This window comes from Cebidichthys violaceus, unplaced genomic scaffold, assembly GCF_023349555.1.
Source record: "Cebidichthys violaceus isolate CVI_PGR_0920_01 unplaced genomic scaffold, fCebVio1.0.p SCAF_90, whole genome shotgun sequence".
Taxonomy (NCBI): Eukaryota; Metazoa; Chordata; class Actinopteri; order Perciformes; family Stichaeidae; genus Cebidichthys; species Cebidichthys violaceus.
Window position 1 is genome coordinate 2,814 of NW_027176976.1, and position 22,906 is coordinate 25,719.

At 44.7% G+C, this 22,906-nt stretch overlaps 1 protein-coding gene across 1 annotated transcript in view; it reads left to right on the top strand.

The window, feature by feature from the left end:
* Positions 1-5,831: 5,831 nt before the first annotated feature.
* Positions 5,832-22,906, top strand: part of lcor (ligand dependent nuclear receptor corepressor) — a 67,680-nt gene continuing 50,605 nt past the window's right edge. The window contains exon 1 of the mRNA XM_068704376.1: positions 5,832-6,027. Coding sequence (XP_068560477.1) covers positions 5,931-6,027 — 97 coding nt within the window. The 5' untranslated portion in view covers positions 5,832-5,930. The remainder of the gene's footprint in view (positions 6,028-22,906) is intronic.

Sequence of the window (22,906 nt, forward strand, 5' to 3'; positions counted from 1 at the left end):
ATTCCTATGATATCTTATGAAAAGTTACCCCGAAAGTCCAGCAACATAGTGGCATACAGTCCTTTCAAAATAAACTTCCGTTTTCACAGGAAACAACTCAGTTAGGTTTAGGCAACAAAACTACTTTAAGTTAGTTTTCGGAAAAAAAAAAGATGGTTGTCTGGCTTAAAAATAAACGCGGAAGTGGCGTTAATGAAGAACGCAAGTTATGTGACAAGTCAACATTGACTTCTCGTTTACACTCGGTTGGCGGTTGATCTTGCCATGAGACAACTACTTCCAACAGACACTGAAGCGGTTGAATCCATCTGAAAGCCACCGGACTCCAGTGACGGAAAATGTAATTTTAACTATCAGAACTCGGGGGGGAGGAATGTGGGGGGGGTTGGTCTACCGCTGCCTCAACCGGTTAGCTCGTTTGTGTCGTTGTGTCAATTTGGTGAATCCAAAGTAACCAAAGTCACAACAACAACACCAACACACTGACTGACGGAGGCAGCGGTAGACCAGCAACTCCTGTGTTCTGAGAGGTAAAAATCACAGTTTGTCAAAGGAGTCCGGTGGCTTTGAAGAGAGATAACTGCTTCAGCATGGCTGTCTCAAGGCAAAGTAAAGCGGTGAATATTATATATATATATAATAGTGTGGCGTCTACACAGGCTCTACCTTTTAAAGTGCATTATTGTCTTAATCACATTGTTGCAAACACTCCTTGCTCTGCATGCATAATGTGTCCCGGTGATGGACGGGTGAGAGTGAGCGGGTCAAGTCTTGCCTTCTTTCCATTCGCCGTGGTACTCCTCGCCGTTGGAGTAGCTGAAGGAACCTCGTGTCAGGGTCATGGGTCCTGCTGCCGGCACACACGACAACACACAAAAGACCCATCATCAACAGCGGGAGTTATTGTGACACACACACACACACACACACACACACACACACACACACACACACACACACACACACACACACACACACACTACTACAACCCCTCCACCCCCCAACAACCCCACTTTTCACTGCACGACCTCCTGGGAAGTCAAGATACAGTTTGTGACTAAGAGCACGTGGACACTTCGAATTAATGCCCTTATGTGAATGTGGAACATCTCAGTCCAAATCCATGGGCCTCTAACAGCCTCCACGGTTCTGGTTTCAGGCTTTCCACATGATTTAGGAACCTGGCTGCAGGGATTTGATCCCATTCAGCCACAGGAGCACCACTGAGGTCCAACCATAGACGTTGTGACGTCACCCACTGGTTTGTGGACGGCATTGAGCCTCGAGTTCTGCATTTTGTCCGGCGCCATCTTGGATTTTGCAACCAGTGAGCGTAAGTGACTACGTCAATCACAGTAAGCCCCGCCCCTAAAGCATCCCCTGCTTTCTGGTCTGTTTGACTCTAAATGTTCCATAATGTACTAAATGAACATCATGCTGTATTGAAGAAGACTGTAAACTAGAGATTGAGACCATAAACTCATGTTTACAATGTTTACTGAGGGAATAAATCAAGAGAGAAGTAGAGTCATTTTAGACTAGACTTCTATACAACCAGAGGAGTCGCCCCCTGCTGGACACTAGAGAGAATGCAGCTTTAACACGCGAAGCATCGGCTTCACTTTTCAGAACCGGGTGTTTGCCGCCTGGGTCCAACACTGATGTTTATCCGGCTCACAGTTGAAAACACAGTCATAAAATACACGTGAATGTTGAAAGCTTTCTGCTTTCCGTTTGTCGTTCGAGTTGTCTTTACTAGTTGACATTTTAAATTGAGTGTAAAAACGTTACTTGTGAAGCAATCCTGTAGTAGACGTTGTCTCTCAACCGCAACTCCATTCTCACGTCTCAAGTTGATAATCGGACTCTAAACAATGATCGGTGCACAGAAGAGGAACCCTTGACCCGGATGTCTGCTGGCTACAACAGAACCCCAAAAGCTCTTCAACACCAACCATTGATTTTCGTCTGAATTGGAAATGTATACAAACAGATTTTGTGGGTTCTTATGAATGCTTGGACCTCGATTTTAAGGTTCCACATGCTGGAACACTTCCTTGCCATTACAAGGAACTAACGTGATAAAAACTCCTTGAAATAAGACAATGGCTTTTCCTGGAACCGTCGTGCGCGTGTTACCGTTATCTCCTGCCGTATAAATGCGGGTTTCCACGTACTTTTGGCCGTAAATTGTAGTCCATCAGCTCGTATCGGGACAGATAGGTGTTAAACACGGCTTCACTTGGGGATCCCTGGCCATGTGACATCATGACCCGTTGGTGATCCAGCTGTGACACCAACGCACTGATCGAAACAGATGTGTTTTCATTCATTCAAGGCTTCGTATCCGTCTGAACCGGAGCTGTCTGGCACTTTAAATGTCCAGTTGTTGTTTTGTTTTGTTTTTTACCCCCTCAAAAACCCCCATTGTCATCAGCTGTGTTGTGCTGTGCTTCTCTTAAAGGGCCATCCTTCTCCTTCCTATTGTCCTCGCGATGAGCTCACAGACAAACCGCCGCCGACAGGAGCATCACACAAACATTTAGGCTTCTCAGCGCGAGAGGAAACATCTGAAACGCGTTCATCAGGCTGCGTAATTGCCCCCCCCCCCAAAAAAAAGAAAATTCCATCAGGCGCGCTGTCATATGAAACGGGAGGAGGAGTGTGTATCCCTACATCTAATGTTGCCACAGTAACGGCGCCTTAATTCCTTTCATCCTACCGGCATGACGCTGCCAGCGCGCACACACACACACACACACACACACACACACACACACACACACACACACACACACACACACACACAGTGAGCTCCCTGGAGAAATAGAATAAACGGTTTACCTTGTTTTTATTAAAGAGCAACTCCTTTTTCTCTACATCACTGAAAAACAACGCGGAGGATTTCTGCTCCTCTCAGCGACAATTTCTGCCGTCCCCCCCGTCCCCCCCCCCCTCCCTCACCGTGCAGCTCTCCGGTTCCCCGGTAGAGAGCTGCCTCAGCGTCTCCGCAAGGTGCCGCGCGCTGATTGGCCGCCGCCCTTGCCACCTCGACTCAAGGCGTCCTCCTATTGGCTGCCCCCCCCCCCCCCCCCTCTCCCTTCTCCTGGCTGTCCAGCCCTGCGCGGGGGGGGGGGGGCATCTTCGTCGAGGGCAACGGGTTCAACGACTTAATTAGCCGGAGTGCTCGCTCCGTTACAAGCGTTTGCCCTTGCCGTGTTTTTATTTTTTTATATTTTTTTATGTTTATGCCTCTTGCTCACCGTCTCTGTAGGATTATAAAACCGACAGCGAGGTTCCTCTTAACGACACCGGGTCGTTCCACGTTTCAATCTGGTGATTAGACCCGCGTTTTGGCGACTTTTTATGGAAGTTGATTTATTGATCTCCCCCGTGCGCTGAGGTGGTGAGGGTTTGTTAAATGAAGTGATGCGGAAGAATAATAATAAGCCCAATAATTCAGTCAAAATGAATCAAGGTGACCCAAATGAAATAAGAACAAAATCCGCCCTAATTTAGTTTCTCTAGGGGGGAGAAACAGGAGCAGGACTGATCTGGATCGTTACTAAACCAGAACCAGCACTGAACTTAATGCTCATCTTCTTATCAATAACAGGTGCAATTCAAATGTGGTGAGGAAGCCAATAAGACCTGAGAATCACACTACCTCTATAAATAACAGTTAACAATACAACGATGTAATAACAAATACAAGTAGTCAAGAAATAGGTGTATGAATACTGCTGTGTTTGGTTTTTATTTGTCAATGTACGACAGGGAAATTTAGTTTGTAGTCCTAATTTGCTACATAGAAAAGAAAACCAACAACAACAATATGTATTACATATGGAGGGTGGAGGATTAAATAAGGAGTTTCACAGCCAGAGGAAAGAAGCTGTTTTGAAGTAATGATATAAATTACAACACAAAAGCTCTAAAAGTCTGCCAGGATGTGATGTCCACAGTGCACCAACCTGCATTCAGAGTCCAAGAAAAAGAAGAAATATTGTTTGGAAAGTAGAGACCAGGAAGCAACCTCCAGTTCTGCCGAGTGAAGCCGATGAGGAAGTGTGTTAAAGCTGCATTCTCTCTAGTGTCCACCAGGGGGCGACTCCTCTGTTCGTAGCTATACCCTACGAACGGTGATGCTCCGTAATCACAGTATTTGAAGCCTCGGGTTCTGCGATTTCGCTGTCGCCATTTTGGCCAAATGAAAACTTTTCCTAAACCTAACGTTGTTTGTTCGGTTTAAAGAAGTTTAAAAAAAGTTGTTTTCTGTGAAGACAGAAGTTTATTTTGAAAAGACAAGTTGGAATCATACGAACAGTTGTGTGAGAATACGTCGTTATACTTCATGTAGAATAAGCTAATGTCATTTATTAATAGAGTGCTACTGACTTCACACGTGAAGGTCTGACAGCTTGATGCAGAGTCACATCACAGAGCACATCGGTTGCTTTCTATTGTTTTTAATATAATTAAATTTAATAATAAGCGTGAATGAGGTCAGTTTGAACTGGATTAGGTGCAGCTCTTTTTACAAAGAGGGAATGATGTTTCATTTAGTTTTCCCGATGCATGATGCATGATGTGTGTGTGTGTGTGTGTGTGTGTGTGTGTGTGTGTGTGTGTGTGTGTGTGTGTGTGTGTGTGTGTGTGCTGTTTTGCATGCTTTCCTGTCAACTGAGTGTATTTGTATATCTTTGTGAGGTCATGCTGTGGTCAGTGCTTTGGTCTGTGATACGTACTTCCTATAGAATTCATTTTTGACTTGTGTGTCTGTCCGTGTGGACAAAGGCGGGTCCATTACATCTGAGGACACTGACGTCCACAGGTTCATTCTGACTCCTTTAATTAAGACATTTGGATTCTAATGTTGGGACACAAAAATTCTGTCATTTCCAAATAATGTCCCACGTTTGTTCCTGTCCCACCGTGGGACAGTTGTGTTAGTCGTGTTGTGCTTATGAGAGTTCTGAAGACATTTTTTTGGGGAAAAAATGAAATAAATCTTCTAGAACAACTAAGAAATGAATGATGCAAATTACATTTTCTTTTCTCATGCCATCAGTATTCATGAAATCATAATATCTTAATAACGTGTTTTAAACATCCTGTACTCGAGATGCATTATGGGTTGAGATATAGTTGAGCGTTTTATTAATTTGCTTTAATACGACTCAGTAATAAAAAGCAACATAATCCATTAAAAGAGAACTTGCCGTAATCCTTTAATTGGCTAAATGAGACCATTAGTGCGCATGGATATCGGTGATGAGGCTGGCTGAATTGACGCGTTTCCTGGTAAACACGCACAGTGAGCCTCGCGGGCACGTGACGGGCATGTTTCGGGACGGTCTGTTTACAGTCAGCTTCACAGATCTGTAGGCTCTTTGATTTTTGGTGAGATGAAATACTCGGGCAGTTTTTTGGTAACAGTGCGTCTTTGTGCGCGCAGTCTTTAGGCGTCAGTTTGTTTGCTGCCGCGGTTCAGAGGTGCACTGTAACATATCTGTTAATTTAAACAATGCAGCGTCTTCATGCGCATTCTAAATCCCCGGCACAGCCGCGCGCGCCCTTTGACACGCATAGCTTTAAGCCATGGCACATTTGGAGCACAGGCGCCATGTGCTGCACCCTATACAACATTAAAGCAGACAAACGTCCTAATAAACGACCAATGAAAGCACATGCTCGCGCGGAGATGCTGGGAGGGGTGGAGGAGGAGGAGGAGGATGAGGAGGAGGGGGAGGAGGAAGGGGCGCTTTTTGGTGGGTGGGACAAATGAGCGCTGTAGAAAAAGGGGATGCTGCAGCCCCGTCCCCCTCATATCTCACTCCACCCAGCCCTAGAATAAAAACCCACTGGTGACGTGCGCGCAGGGAAGCACCCAGCAGTATGTGCGCGCCCACGGGAGGGGCCGACAGAAAATGGCGAGTCTGTGCAAAAGGCAGCAATGCACGGTAGAGAGGCGCGGCTTTCGGCAGGAACTTGACTCTTGGAGGCACAAACTCATTCACTGTGTAGGTAAGCTCGCTTGGCGTTGTGTGCGCGAGTGTGTGTGGCGCGGTTCCGGGGGGCCGCGGGGTGCCGGTAACTGTGTGTGTTTGCGTGTTTGTTTTCGTGGAGCGGACCGCCGTGGCTGTAATGTCCACCGGAAAAAAAAACCTATAGGCTCTACGTGAAGCTGTCATTTCTGTGTGTGTGTGTGTGTGTGTGTGTGTGTGTGTGTGTGTGTGTGTGTGTGTGTGTGTTACGCACGGCTGTTGCCTGGCGCCGCCTGCCTCCAAACCGGACACATCCACAAACAACAAAAAAATAATATCCAGCTCTCTAAGTTTTCAGGCTCGTGTCCGGCATGTTGACAGGTGTTTCCACCTGTGCACGTTGTGCGTGTGCCAGTTGTTTTATTCGGAGTTTTGGGAGCCGGGGCTTTTTTTTGTGTTGGTATATACATTATTCCATGGCTGTTTATTTATTGTAAGCAGGGCATGTCACGTGCGCAGATGGAGCTGCACCTTAGCCAATCGGCTTCCCCGCTATAGGCCGGCGCGTGCCCGTGCGCGCGCCGCCGTGTTGAGTTTTTTTTTTTTTTTTTTTTTTTGCTGGTGGTGGTGGGGCAGTGCGCGCTCTCAATCTCCAAACATGACTCCCCCTCCTCCTCCTCCTCCTCCTCCTCCTCCTCCTCCTCCTCCTCCACTTCCCTGGCAATCGGTTTTTGGGAGCGCGCATTGCTGCATTGGGGGAAATGTCAGTGGGAATAATTTTGTATTTTAGGGGGAAGGTGGAGGCGGGAGTCTACGGGGTAGAATTGCCCCCAGAGCTCGCCTTCTTAAAACCGGGAGTGGTACTTGTTGAAACGGCGCTCCTGGATGCGCTGGAAAAGTGTGTCCGGTTCAGTTTGAATTAAGATATATTTATGATTTTGTTTTTGGGGGGAGGTTAAGAAAAAATGTTTATCTCTCTGGCACTGAAGGGACAATTAACAGCAGCGGCCATGGCACGTGCCACTCTTTGTTTCGGTGCTTTAAAACAATGCAGTTGTTGACCTCTCCCTGCTTTTCCTCATTAGTTCATGTCGCTTTTTATTTAGGATCTCCTCATCCATACATCTCTCCCCCCCCCCCCCTCCTCCTCCTCCTCCTTCAATCCTCCATTTCTGGTGTATTTCATTAGCTCAGTTTAATCCGGTTACATCGACCTATCCCGATGTTATGGCAAGATTATCATCCACTCTTCGCCTGTGATCTCCTAACCCTCCCCGCGCTTCCTCGGCTCTCTCCGCCCCGGCTCCTTTATAATCTGGCTTTTATCGGCGGCGGTATAAAACGGCATGAGAGCACCACCATCCCCACCGCAGGAGCACCAGCGGCGGGAGGGTCGCAGTGTTGCGGCTCTACTGTGTGTGTGTGTTTTTTTTTTTTTATTTTGGGGGGGGGGGATTTAGCACTTCTGCGTCCAGATGTTGCGCGTTGAACTGTCACCTACTTACCCATCCGACCGCTTCATAATGACCCGCATGGCCTGATTCCGAGCCGGCTAACGTGGCTTTCTTTTGAGTAAGAAACCGTCCTAATGAGGGGACGCGGTGTTAAATGAAGAGGTTGCGTAATCTCTGACCTCCGGCATGAAGCCGCGAGGAATCACCACCAGCAGTGTCAACAAGAGGCTTTCCCTCGGCTCGGTCATTTAACGTTCACTTTCACACAAACACACACATCTTTTTTTGTTTTACTTTAACACAGGGAACCTATTTGCAGATTCATTATAGCGCTGCACCTGCTTTGTGTCCTGTTTTTTTTTTTTTGCTTTTCAGTTACGGTGTGATTAGTGCCGTTTTAATGACTTTGTGGGTCACTGGAGTTAAAAGCAGCAGAGGATGCTGTGTCGGCCCTTTTTTCTAATTTTAAAGATGAAATCCTAGTCCAATAAAACCCAGAAGGATGGTATTCAGACACCAGATTGAGACAATAAGTCGCTATAATGGCCCTGAAGTCGATAGAGATACTATAAGCATGACGCATGTATGTGCTATTGTGCACCTTTTTAATATCACAGTGATACAAACACCACAAAGCAGAACGATGAACTCACAGCAGGATATTACAGATTGCTGCAGCTCTGTGTGTGTGTGTGTGTGTGTGTGTGTGTGTGTGTGTGTGTGTGGATATAGGCTGTGTGCATATTTCTTCATTGCTGGTCGTCCACGCTCGTCATTGGTTTGCTATGCGTGACAAGTTTTAGGGCCGGAGCGCAGCAGCAGCAGCAGCAGCAGCAGCTATCAGCAGTCAGACTGAAGTCTGACGTGTTTATTGGTCGGAGGACTAATCGCCTCTGAGAACGGGGAGAAACCGGAACGTCATGAGATCCAGTTTGTCTTCTGACCAGAGGACGAATTTGGGTTTTCAAAAAAAAAAAAACGGGGCGTTAAAAGTGTTGCAGTTCATTTTGACTTTGATTTTGGGATATTTATTTTATAGGTTTTTCATCATTTATGTGAAATGGCAGATATCCAGATATTACTATGGCTGGAAAACCCCAAATATTTAGAATTTACAGCACAGCCTTACAATTGAGAAGCAGTTGACAAGTGAAGGTTTGCTTGACAATTCATTTTTTTGTCAATTGCAAAAAGTCTTGAAGCAAAAAAAACCTAAAACTCCTGATATTTGACAAGCTGTCAAACTCCAAAAAATAAGACTACAACGTTGAGAAAGAAATTATTTTATTCTCACACAAAAATGTATACCGGCAATTAAACACAACCACGCTCCGCCGCGAGCCGTGCAGCACATGTACGTACATTAACGGCGATGGAGACGTTGGGTCCGAGGTCGGGTAGGAGAGGTGGACGTCTTCCGGTTCGTCGCGGCGATGTGAGAGGAGAGGCGGCGTGTCGACACCGCCGGCCTCATCTCCTCGCCCTGTGCTGTGTGCTGATAACGAAGCAGGGCCTATGTGCCAGAGAAAAGGTTAACATTATTAATTGGTAGCAATTAAAGCCCAACTGCTGATTCCTTTGGCTCATATTCTGGGTAAGAGAGAGTGCAGCTAATTTGATCGCTGAAAGGTTGTGGCAGTGCTGGAGAGAGAGAGAGAGAGAGAGAGAGAGAGAGAGAGAGAGAGAGAGAGAGAGAGAGAGAGAGAGAGAGAGAGAGAGGTGTGAGTCTGGCTGGCAGATTGCTTTCTTTTTCTTTTCTTTCTTTTTTTAAACTTCCAACACTTCAGATCTTCTCTGAACAGTGAGAACGGCACCGGTTGAGCTGAACAGGAGTGGAGATGCATGGTGGGTTTCTCAAGGTTTTTTTTCTGGTGACTAATCTCAACCCGCAGAAATAGAACAGGAGCTGAACGGACGTTGCTCTTTTTCCGTCGGGGTCATTTTTACTTGTGCAAAAGTAAAAACTGTCGATTTTTAATATTAGTTCTTATGGCGGGCTCTCTGGTAGAGACCTGTCAATCAGCGTGTAGCCCCGCCCCTAAAATCATCCCCTGCTTTCTGGTGTGTTTGACTCTAAATGGAGCTTAATGTACTAAATGAACATCATGCTGTATTGAAGAAGACTGTAAACTAGAGATTGAGACCATAAACTCATGTTTACAATGTTTACTGAGGGAATAAATCAAGAGAGAAGTAGAGTCATTTTAGACTAGACTTCTATACAACCAGAGGAGTTGCCCCCTGCTGGACACTAGAGAGAATGCAGCTTTAACACGTGAAGCATCAGCTTCACTCGGCAGAACCGGAGGCAAATGTTACGTGGAGAAAAAGAGACGTCATTTTCTTTATTTTGGAACGAGGCTGATTCTTCTGAGGCTGCGTAGTCCGCACCAACACAGACAACTTTATAACTCCTTCCATTCTTACCTTTCACAATAAAAGCCCTAGACATACACACGGGCATTTGTTTCTTTAAAAAAAATACTTGCTGCTGATCTATATTCCGTTGATCAACGGATTTGTGAGTCGACTACAATCGGCTGCATGTTTGGGGCTTATTTTCTATTCTTTGCTGCTGATTGATGCAGGAGGACGAGTGCAGCGTCTCTAAAGACACTAAATGTTTCCTCCTTCTCGTCACGTTCTAGTCTCATCTATAGACCCTCGATTACCGGCTGGACTCGGAGTCAAATCCTCCTCTTATCAAGTCAATGAAATCCCCCCCGCCCCCCGCCCCGTCCCCCCTTTCTCTAAGCGGACGGCTGTTATTTCAGTAACGGACAGATGGACGCCCCGAGAGATCTTCCTGCCACTTTCTCATCTTGCTAATTCTTTTCATGGGCTCACTTGAAAAGAGGGAAACAAAACATGGCACATCTCATCGGGAGCTGGCGGGGAGAGTGGCAGCGATCCACCCATTTGACTGGACCGGGTGCCAACACTGTAAATCTCTGTGGTACCCTCTTCATTATGCATGCACACACACACACACACACACACACACACACACACACACACACACACACACACACACACACACACGACCTGCTCCACAGTAATGTGTGAGAGCGTGTGTGTGTGTGTGTGTGTGTGTGTGTGTGAAGCTATCTCGAGGGCTGATCCATGCCAACCAGGAGCCCCGTGGGAGGAGGGCTGCTCTCTTTGGGGTGTGGGGTGTGTGTGTGTGTGTGTGTGTGTGTGTGTGTGTGTGTGGGTGGGTGGGAGGGGGTGGGGGGGGGGTGGGGGGGTTTGACTGCAATCTGTGTAAAAGCAAAATATACCACTGGCACTGAGTGAATGTCGACAGAAGGTGTGTGTGTGTGTGTGTGTGTGTGTGTGTGTGTGTGTGTGTGTGTGTGTGTAAACCTATATTTTCCAGAAAGCGTCGGCTGAGCGCCGTGCTCTCTTCCAGCTCCGTTCTGCCTCACGTTCAAACAACAACAACACACCTTTATCTAAACTGCCAGACGGATTCAAACCGCAGCCGTTCTCCGCTTCTGAGGACCGAAACATTTCATGTCGCTCTTTTTTTTTCACTCTCCGCCGGCTGTAGTGAAACTAGTCAAATGTTTTGCGCTTTTATTTGACTTGTTAAAGAAGCGTAGAGTGTGACAGCTTTAAAAGAACAAACTGGGTTTGAGTCTCAGGAGAGGAGGAAGGCAGCTGACTTCCTCAAAAGTTTCTCTTCTTCTTTTTCTAATCTTCGACGTATGCGTCTTTGTTGGGTTTGCTTCCTCCCCGGGGATCTCTCTCGGTATCTGATGGGGACCGGAGGCTTCTAATTATTGTTGTCGAGTGTTGGAGCGTCTTCAAGAGAAACGACACATAAGAAGCCAAAAAAGTTTGTTGTCAAAGTTTAGATGAAACAAATGGCGAGAAATGATTGAATATATGTATTTAACAAAATCAAATATCACAATACTTTGTGATAAAATACCTCATATAATATTGTATGGTTGACCATCACCATATCCACAATCTAACAGGGTATCTAGTCTCATTGCACAATACTAATACAGTACATATTGATATATTTTTGATATTTTGCCCATCCATAGAAGACACACACCCGTCAGATTAAATGTAGTTTGTCCTAAACCTGAATTTAACTTAATCCTCGGCTTCAGTGCTTTTAAAGGGGAAACTGTTAATTAGTCAATTAGTCGATTAAGAAGAAAATATCCTGCAACCATTAAAATAACCAGATGAAGTGTTGCTTCAAGCAAAAATGGCCACAAAAAAAAAAATCACTGGTTCCAGCTTTTCAAATGTTGCTTTTTTTGGACTCTTAGTTTGAAAATCTTAGAACTCTTTCTTTACTATTTTTTTTTGACATTTTACCTTCTGAAAAATAAATCGATTGTTCAATAAAATACAAAAATCATTAAAAAATTAAAAGTTCCATTCTCCGTTCTTCAGAGATTCAAGGATCTGCAAAATACAGAAGTTTAAAATATCTTGTATATGTATTAAATGTTGTGGATCCTTTTGCTCGTTATTGAAATGTTCAAAACAAAGATGGAGTCTGGTCCTGTAGCCTTTAGAATGAGTATCAAACTCTCTGTAAGCGTGTTTGTCTCTTGAGTAATTATACTTACAATGCTCACGTGACCCAGCGCTGTGTGGAGATCTAACTCTTTATTCTGCAGGATGAAATCAATGATAATTATAAATGATAGCAGTAGAATCCCTCTGAATATATTTGATATGCTAAATCAGATGAAAGACGAAAGAAATGCTGAGAGTCTAATATTCAGTTAATAAATAAATAACTAAAAACAGGATATAGATTCTGCAGCTGGACTGTTTGTTATCAGTCGATAGCCGCTGATAACAGACAATCTTATTTTATGCTTCTGTTGTTGTTAAAGTTGCAAAAAACACGTCTTTATGTGTGGCAATAACCAGGTTTCATTTTTGTAAACATCTTACTGATGTCTGTTCTGTAACTGAGTGTGATTTAATGTCACATTGAGACGATTTTTAAAAATTGATTTTATTTTATTTTTGCCTTTATTTTCTTATTTTGTATTCATAATATCATATTTCCAAAATAAACTAAATATTGGCAGGTGCGTAGAATTTTAAATTTGGCAATCCTGTATGATATAATAATAAAATGAAGGTCTGCACACTGCTGCTCCCTTAAGTATAACGTGTTTGTCAATCCTTTCTAAGTCTATATCCATAAAAACAAAAGGATTAAAGTCGTGTATATGATTTCTGATAGTTCAGATATCAGAAGCAACACGTCAGCTTCCTGCCTCTCTCTCTCTCTCTCTCTCTCTCTCTCTCTCTCTCTTTTCCTCCCGTCGGTCTCACCAGCGACCAAAGTCCTCCGTTTCCTTTAACTAAACTTTGCACACGGCGTCCTCGACTCAAACCAAAATTTATGTAAGCATTCCATTGTGTGTGTGTGTGAGTGTGTGAGTGTGTGTGTGTGTGTGTGTGTGTGTGTGTGTGTGTGTGTGTGTGTGTGTGTGTGTGTGTGTTCCCTTTGTTATGTGAGCTACCTGACCTCCTTGGTACAATTATTTGTACACTGACACCATGTGGGCTCATGCACAATATAGAGTTTGTGTTTGGAGTACACACACACACACAGACACACACACACGCACACACACACGCACACACACACACACACACACACACACACACACACACACACACACACACTGTGAAAGGTGTCAAGGCCTTAGAGCAGCAGGAATGTTTACTTGGACCCACCTTTAGTGAATTCCTTCTTATTCTTCCATAATGGCTGCTTTTGTGTGGAAGGTCATGTATGAGCAATTTCCTTTTCAGGGTATTTGATCAATGGCATGGAGGAGCAAGTGTGTGTGTGTGTGTGTGTGTGTGTGTGTGTGTGTGTGTTACTCATGTTGTGGGGACTTAAATGCTCGGTCCCTATAATGTAAGTCTTTACATTTTAAGGTGAAGATTTAAGGTTTGGGGTTAGATCAGCTGTCAGGAAGTAGCAGTTATGGTTATGGTAAGGAAATGAATGTAAGTCAATGTTATGTCCTGTGTGGGCGTGTATTATACTCGTGTTGTGGGGACTTAAATGTGTTTACACACTTACAGTGTGGGGACTTTCCAAAATTCATCTCCCCATAATGTAAATCTTTTGTTTTAGTGTGAAGACTTGGTTTACGGTTTGGGGTAAGTTTAGCTTTCGGGAAGTAGCAGTTATTGTTCAGGTGTGTCCCCAGGAAATGTAATGTCCTGTAAAGTTATCGAAACGCAACTTTTTGTCCGTGTGTGTGTGTGTGTGTGCGTGCGTGTATAACTGAAGTTGTGGGGACATCAATCTGTTCACACACTGACATTGTGGGGACTTATCGTCCATTTGGGGACAAATGCGGGTCCCCATGATTTAAATCATTACATTTTAGGGTGAAGACTTGGTTTAAGGTTTGGTGTAAGTTTAGCTTTGGGGGAGTGTGTGTGTGTGTGTGTGTGTGTGTGTGCTCTTCTATCTTTGTAAGGACCCATTTTGGACATTGACAGCGAGGACACTTTTGGACAGTGAGGATAGTTTGTTCAGTCTTCACTTCTTCAAAGCGCTGGGGGAGGGTTAAGACTTCTCTGGTTAGCTGCGATGATTACGCTCCGGGAAGGCTTTATTATTTTAATGAGGGAAGTCTGAAAACTCTGCGTCTCCCCGAGAATCCGTCATGAATGGAATTAGAATAAAAGTGTGTGCCATTCAGTGCGTCATTAACAGTGAATTAATACTAAGCAGCACCTCGGTATTCCTGAGCAAGAGGAACCGGCTAATGAGATAATAATGAAGCTGAGCAGGCGGTTAAGCAGTGTTAAGCTGTCATGGTTCAGAGTTAAAGGGACAGTCTGCAACCGTCTGCTCCGAATCATTAAATAAATAATCTGCAACATGTTGACGTTCACAGTCTGGAGCAGCAACGACTATATTATCGGCAACTGTTTGATTAATCATTCGCTGATTAAAGAACTCGACATGGGCCCAGCTTGTCATCTGTTTTATATCGTTGTGTACCGAACGTCTTTGGGTCTTTGGACTGTTGGTCGGACAAAACCAGACGTTTGAAGATGTCAGCTTGGACATTTCTTTTTACAATTTTCAGACATTTTATAGACCAAATGTTTAATCGATGCTGAAACTAGTTGTTAGTTGCAGCCCTTTATACAGAAACAATATAAGTTCGGGAAATAGACGTCCTCATAGTGTCATTAGTACAGCCTGTTGTTACCGCTCATCACCAGAAGTGTCTTTGAAATCAGACTAAACATGTACGTAAAAACAAAAGACACAATTAAAGAAAGTGAATTGATTATAAGTAAATACACTCTGCATAAACACAAATGAACGAGATCAAGCAGGATCCTGACTGCTTCTTTAAGTGTGTGTGAACTGTGAATCAAATATTGTGGTTGTTGAGCAGTGCTTTAAGGTGTGTGTGTGTGTGTGTGTGTGTGTGTGTCTGTCTCTCCATGGGGTTTAGTCTGGGCGTGTTTGTTTAAAGAATCACCCACTGGGCATGGCAGCGTGCCAGGCCGCTACTGCTGCTGCCCACAGGTGCACCCTGGGAAATGTAGTTCCTCAAAGAGGGAGACAGATGGGCGAGTTGGAACAATAGAGGGAGAGATGAGGGAGCGTTTAAGAAGGTATGTTGCTTTTATACAAACAAAACAACCCCCCGGGAGGACGTGTGACGGATGAGGTTTGCACAACAAATGACTCGGAAACGAAAGGCAATTATTTGCAATTCAAAGACTGAATGCGACTTCATTACGATCTGGCCTTGGACACGATGTGGAGCACTAGGAGACGCCGGTTAAACCCTCTGCTGCCGCCGCCGCACACACAGGAAACACTGTGGTTTAGAAACACAACAACCAAAGCGCCGTCTTCTCGTTTTTCAAGACATCGATTTGTAGACGAATTGAAGACAAACGCTTTCTGGAAGCCAATGAACCTCCTCTTAACTGACACTACAGATTCATACCGGAACGCTTTAGAGGTCGACTTGTATGGGCTGTCGGGGTGGAGGAATTCCCACCTGCGGTGATCATGATTGGCTCAACAGCATAATACGCGCTATTATTTCATTATATATATATATTTTTTTTTGCCTGTGTGCGCCGTAAAATGTACCCTAATTTTAGTTCTTCATGAATAAGCTTTATTCTTAGGCTGACGCTACGGATATTGGTGCTTTTTAAATAAAAAAAGAAGCCATTTTTAATTAAATACCTACAAAGCGGTCGTGGCGGTTGTCTTGTAAAACAGCGTTGTTCAATACTGCGGTTACTTGTGATTGGCCGACGCTGTGCTACACTGTAGCAGCGACATAAAGGAACGTCAGGTAGATGATGACGTGGACTCGGGTCCGGACGAACATCACTAATTATCAGAGAGTCAGAACGAGCTGTTTTCAGAGCCGCTGTTTGCCGCCGCGTGCATCAGCACAGCGGAGGAGGGTGTCGGCGATGTCGTTAAATAACACACACACACACACACACACACACAGCCGTCTCTGTATGAGTAACGGAGCAGAGGATCTTCTGCGATGGTTTCTGGAGCGTGTCGGGGTCTGACTCACGACATCCTCGTTGTTCTGAAACACTGAAACAACAGTCGGGGTCGACGCTCTTCGCTCACAGGCCGCCGTCTGTTTGCACCGAGACCTTTTTGCGGTCGTCGGGGGAGATCAGAGGCTTTCTCTGAGTCTTGAGTGATATTTCCCGGCTAGCAACTCGGCTTAAGATCGACCGCTGTGCCCATGAAATCTGGAAAACTGGATGATGTCTTGTGATTTTGATAACGTCTCCTCTCGCTCAACTGTCGGGCCTAAACTTCCCTTTCAGAGCCTGAGCGCTGCTGGATCTCTGAGGCTGATAACGACGTTGATGTTTGAGAGAAGTAAGGATGTTAAAGCTCCTTTTTGTTGTATTTTTTTAAAGCCCTAAAATTCACAAATAATTTAGAGTTTATTTGAGCCCTTCAATCATTTCTTCGAGCCGACATTCTACATCTGTGATGAACTTGTCGATGGTTCCAAGAGTAATTTAAAATGTGATGTAAATAGTAAGTTCTGTTACCTTCCAGAGGAACATTCCATGTCAGCCCTGCTGCTGAAGGTCTCCTGTTGTGTTGCAGAAACAGAGCTAGCGGTGGCTTTTAGATTCTTTCTTTTCTTTTTTTTTTAATGATAATAAACGAGGGCAAGCGTGAAACCGAAATCAACCATTAAAAATTAAAGACTCGCATCAAAGCTGACAGTTTGGTGACCGAGGTCAGACGTTAATGGCAGCTTGAGGGCAAAAAAAAAAAAAAAAGCCTTTTTAAAATTCATAAAACAACAAAGTAATTAAAAATAAATGCACATAAAATGCCCCTGACACTTAGGGGCACAGAGCCTGTTTTGTTTTTCACCTTCGCTCATATTTTATTAGTGGTGTTGACACACCTGAGTGCAGCTGTCGGCCCCCATGGGGGCCCGCTGCAGGTGATTCATGGCGGCCAATGAGCGGTCGATTCTCTGGCGTGTGATTTGGGTAAAAATAAGGAAACGGGTTTTTTTTTTTTTATTTTTATATCAGGAAGCCTGGAGGAAGAAACCAACCCCTACGCTGAATAATGTAGACGATGAAACGACCGACGCCGTAAAAATACTCAAAGATAGAATGCCTTGAGATGTTTCAGGAAGTGAAGGCCTGCCGGTGACATGTTTGTGGTCGAGATGTGAGGAAGCCGCTCGTTTCATTCTCTAAAGGTTAAGGCTGGTCTTCTTCTACACGTTTTTACGGTCAATTTTTCATGGACCAAAACCAACGACGCGTTACCGTGTCCCTCAGTATTAACCGACATCCCTGCTCTGTCTGTGTCACGCAGGACCAAACCCAACGGTTCCTAATCTCAAATCTATAAAAACATACATATATATATATATATATATGTATATACATCTGGTGCTGTAGTGAGTGTTTGTGGCAGCAGGTGAGATTGAGTTGAGCTGAAGGAACAGTGTGTGCGTTCATGGTGGTGTGACCCGGTGACACAGTGAGGCTCATTGGACCTCCTGCAGCAACACTCTGCTGTTCTCATCTTAACTTTCTGTTACTTTGGTTGTAAGCGCCGTCAGCTTCAGCAGCGACATTAGACGGTGTGAGCAGAAGGTGACGCTCTGTGGGCTTCAGTGAAGCAGCGATGGAGATTTTTTTCTCTCTCTCTCTCTCTCTCTCTCTCTCTCTCTCTCTCTCTCTCCCACACATGAGACATTTCTTCAGCCCACCTTAACTCCCATCCTTCCCAGCCATTTCTGTTTTCTTTGTCTACACACCTGCACTCTTACGTTATTTATTTCCCTGCAGACTTCCCGCCGCTCTCATGTAGTTGCTCACTGGTGTGTGTGTGTGTGTGTGTGTGTGTGTGTGTGTGTGTGTGTGTGTGTGTGTGTGTGTGTGTGTGTAGGTGTGCGCGGTCACAAAAAAAATCGTTCTCGAATGTCGTGTCGAGGCGCTCGTTGTATATTCCATTTATTACTTCTGTTCGGGAATATTTTTCAGCAGCCGGTGAATGAACTGGAGTTTTTTTTTGGTGGAGAAGCCTGAATTTCCTCCACCTCCGTCTTTTGTGTCCTTCGAGAGTCGTCTCCTCGGGGGACAGGACGCAGAATGTGCCTCACTCTCAGCGAGCGGTTGGTGCAGACCGGTGTAAAAGCTGTAACCACGCTTCCTTGTTGGCCTCGCTGTTGACCGGAACCAAAGAGCGTTTAGCGGCCGACCCAACGGCCCCCAACATTTACCATGATCCAAACCTTGGTTGTTCGCGTTGGACGAAACCGTCCTGATGCGGTTAAACTCTGCGTCGGCCAGAAGTTTAAAAGACTTGTGTTTTATTATCGCTCTGATTTATGCACGAGCCATTAGACGTCACAAATCCCACAAAACAAACCTGGCAACCCTCGACGGATAATTTATGATCGCACAGTGCAGCGGGACAGTCGAATTATTAAATGCACCTTGACGCTCACGAGCCTCTGCATCTGGCTTTTACCCATGCAATATGCTGGACACACACACACACACACACACACACACACACACACACACACACACAGAGAGAGTTACTGTACATGCAGACTGGGAGGCGGGCAGGATAAGTGGAGGTGACAGGGCCAGCTGGGCTGTGTGAGGGCTGGGCTGGGCTGGGGGGGGGGGGGGGGGGGGGGGGGGCTCTCGGCTGTCCTCTGTGTGCGACCGTGTCACCCTCAGTTAGGATTCAAGCCCACCAGGCTGCTGCACACACACACACACACACACACACACACACACACACACACACACACACACACACACACACACACTGCAATAAAAGTGAAGGTCAAGCAACAAACGCCGTCACTCCCGTCACCGTCAGGAGAAATGTCACTTGTATTTTTATCTCCTCCTTCCTGTTGCATCCTCTCTCATCCCTCTCTTTCTCTTTCTCTTTATTGTACTTCACCCTCTTTTTCTTTCTCTCTTTTCCTTCTTCTTCATTTTTTTTATTCTGACACCAGTATTTTTTGACATTTTTATTAAAATCACGTCACAGGAATAGAGGAGTACATGTTTTCAATTCATTTCTGCCAAGAGGAACTTATGTTCAGCAACTTTTAATTATGACACGCGCGCACACACACACACACACACACACACACACACACACACACACACACACACACACATACACATTGTTGCAGTGGCGGCTGTAGACGTTTTCTTCTCTGACTTAATTGAAGCGTAGGCAGGTTGGAGTTTTTTCCTCTCTATTCCTTCTCCTTACTAATATTATTACTGCTCACACGTACGTACAGATATACTCGTGCACTACGTACAGATGTAATGATACTCTGGTCGGATCATGTGACTTTTGAATGAGCAGCTACATGTGTGCACACGGCAACACCCTGCACAGATTCCATTATGCGGCCGAGTAAATCTTTAAGACAATAAAGATAAAAGTAAATGACCGAGAGACAAAAAACATAAATTCAAAGTGTAACTTCTGTTCGTTCAATCCTCAAACTGGGAGATGGATTCTGATCCACGTGGAGCAAATGTTTTTAAAGTTTCTTCAACGCTCTAAAAATAAAAGGTTCAGATGATGTTTAGGATCGGGGGGGTTCTGATCTGAATCTAATTCGTTGTCGTTTTTGCATGCTCTGCTCCAAAAAGCTGCATGAAACACACTTTCCTGTGGTTAATTAGCGCGTCAGGCTCATGCAATTGGGAGATTTCAGCGTCCAGTGTTGCAGCTGTGACAATGAGAGCACTGTGTGGCTGAGAGCCGTAGTAATGAATGTAAGGGTCAAAACCAGAAGGACAAATTCCTTTGAAATATCATCCAAGAAGGAAATTGTGGTGAAAGTGTGTGTGTGTGTGTGTGGGGGGGTAGAAGTGGGTGGGTTGAATTTGGCTGGAGGTAGGAGTCAGTAAGAGGAGTCAGTGAGTTTGTCCAAAAAACCGGACGGACACGAAAGCGCTCATCGGTCAAATCCTCCGTGCAGAACGTCAGAAACTACGTTTGATTCTTTGAAAGCCGAGGAAAGAAGTCGACTACGATTCCCAAGAAGCATTGCGGTGAGAAACATTCTTAAAAAATGTCTGTTTTTAGCTTTGCAGCTGGTGGCTGAATGTGAGAGGCTGAACGCTGTGGAACTAGTTGGAACATTTAATGGTTATATTTTCAATGAATCGGTTAACGTTTAGTCGACCAAAAGTTGTTTTGAAAATTGCCAATATTCCAAGACCAGTCAGACCAAAAGTCCAAAAACCAAACGCATTCATGAAATCTACAGACTCAAATGGACAAAGTCGTAAAATAAACACCTAAATGTGTATTTTTTATGTTTTATTTCATTTATTGACGCAAAATGCCTGCAGTGTCTCCCCTCGAGACGGCTTAATTGCCTCGTTAACTCATCGTGAAACACACATTTGAATAAAACGGAAAAGAAATAAAAGTCATGAAACCGATGTAAGGTCTCCCTGACCAGCACACGTTCCTCCACCTCCAAACTGGTAAACCCATGTCCTTATGGAGACACCGTACTGTTGAAACAGGAAGTGGGACAAACAGGAAAAAAAAGCTCTGTTGTCTGGAGTGCCAGCGGCTCAGAGGTGTGTAAATGTGGTTTATAGTAATTGTGTTTTCACTCGGTAAAATACTCCGTTTACGGTCAATGAAACCCAACATTTCTTCTGATGGGTGACTTTTAACTTCAAGCTGTTTGTTTTTTTCCTTCCTTACTTTAAAAAGCTGCACGAAACACATTATCTCCGTCTCTGGCTAATTATCATTGCAGGCTTTTGCAATTTGGACATTTCATCCGCAGCGACAATGAAAGCACTGTGGCCCTCTGAGCTTCTATAAAATCGGTGAAAGAGATCGGATCCGCAAGGACGGACTCATGTGAGCTGCATAAAAAGAGAATACTTGTAAAGGAAGGAAAAAAAAGGAAAAGGAAAAGATTAGAGGGACATCTGTCGACAGAAGATGTGATTATATCACGGTCACATGTTGTCAGGACACCTCAAACGCATAAATCACTTTTTTAAATGATCTGGATCGAGTCTCCGGGAGATGAAATGGAAACGTTGTACGTTTATTTAATTCTAAGATATTGTTCAGGTGAGATTTGATGAGTTGGTTTAATTGCGTTATGCTGCGTTACGATCCTTCACAAGACTCACAAGACTCTTCCACTTCCATGCGAGTTAAAACCACGGCATCTAATTACACTTCGGCGCCAAACGTCCAGAAAATGTGAGCTGTTCTCCAGGCTTTATGCTAAGCTAAGCTAACCGGCTGCCGGCTGTAGCTTCATATTTACGGTACAGATGTGTGGCGATAAACCTTATCTCCGTAGTTTAACGCCTGTGTTCTTATCGTCGTTATGAAGTCTTATGAAACATATATTAAGCAGGAATTTTCTGGGGGGTTTTTTGGGCTCTAAAACCAGGAAGTATTTTTAGAGATACAGAAAACCTGCGAGTTGCTGATACCGAGTTTAGTGGCGCTTTATCAGTGTCACGCCGCGGTCACGCGCGGCGCGTCGGGTTTTGGATGTGGTTAATGAGTCGAGGACATTTTGTGAACCGAGGTGTGTCGCGGCCTATCAGCGGCTCTTTGGACCGGGACACCTTTGGACCCGTGGAGACAAATTGGGCAGCTGGTTGTTTAGGGAACAGTTCAAGGATAGATAGAGCTATAAACACACAGAGAGGAGCGACTTCCTGCGTGTGTGTGTGTGTGTGTGTGTGTGTGTGTGTGTGTGTGTGTGTGTGTGTGTGTGTTCGCTGCTGATCTGCAGGCGGAGCCATGTAAGAGAACATTCCTCCATATTAGTGATAATATCATCAAATATTAATGCAAGGAGGCTCCTCTGCTGCTGTGCAAATATTGAACTCTTGAGCTGCGCTCTCTCTCTCTCTCTCTCTCTCTCTCTCTCTCTCTCTCTCACACACACACACACACACACACACACACACACAAACTTAAGCAAACTAAGAGAGTTCACCAGACCTTTGATTTGCAAAAAGGGAAATATTTATGACCGGTCGTTAAAGCTCCCCTGGGAACGGTGCGCTGCGTGTTTGGAAGTGTATTGATGACATTAGAGCACACACACACACACACACACACACACACACACACACACACACACACACACACAATGCATTGTGAGCTGCAACATCAACTTTTTTAAGAAAAGCGCACAGATTCTGTTAAAGGCTGAATTTCAGATTGTGAGATCTCAATCGTTTCTCTCTCTGGTGGGTTTTGCTTTTTTTTGTAAAGCGTGCGAGAGGACACGCCCACGTCCGGTTATCAGGGTCACCTCTTTTTCAAAGTTAAAGTCCACGCAGAAATAAAACAGTTGGCGTGTAGACATCTCGGCAAACACATGACTTTCCTTTTTTCTTCTTCTGATTTCTACAACGTAGAGCTGGACAATACATTGAATATGATAGTTTATCGTCTCTCAATGGAATCCTATCGTGATGAAATCATACGTCGAGATATCCTGATGCACAATTACGTCTAAACTGACAATAACAAGTACATAGTAACTTAAAGTTCTCATGAAATCTGATCCAACTCTGTTAACTACAGTCTGCAACAACACTAGTGTGTGTGTGTGTGTGTGTGTGTGTGTGTGTGTGTGTGTGTGTGTGTGTGAAGTGAGACAACTTAAAAGCAGCAATATGGTTTTATCTGTGTGTGTGTGTGTGTGTGTGTGTGTGTGTGTGTGTGTGTGTGTGTGTGTGTGTGTGTGTGTGTGTGTCACATGGTTACCTCCTATTAAACTCAGTGCAGCACTTAGCATCAGCACCAAAATGGATTCAGATCTTAGGCTGTCAACACGGTGTGTGTGTGTGTGTGTGTGTGTGTGTGTGTGTGTCCGTTCCTCTTTCTTACCCTTTCTCTTT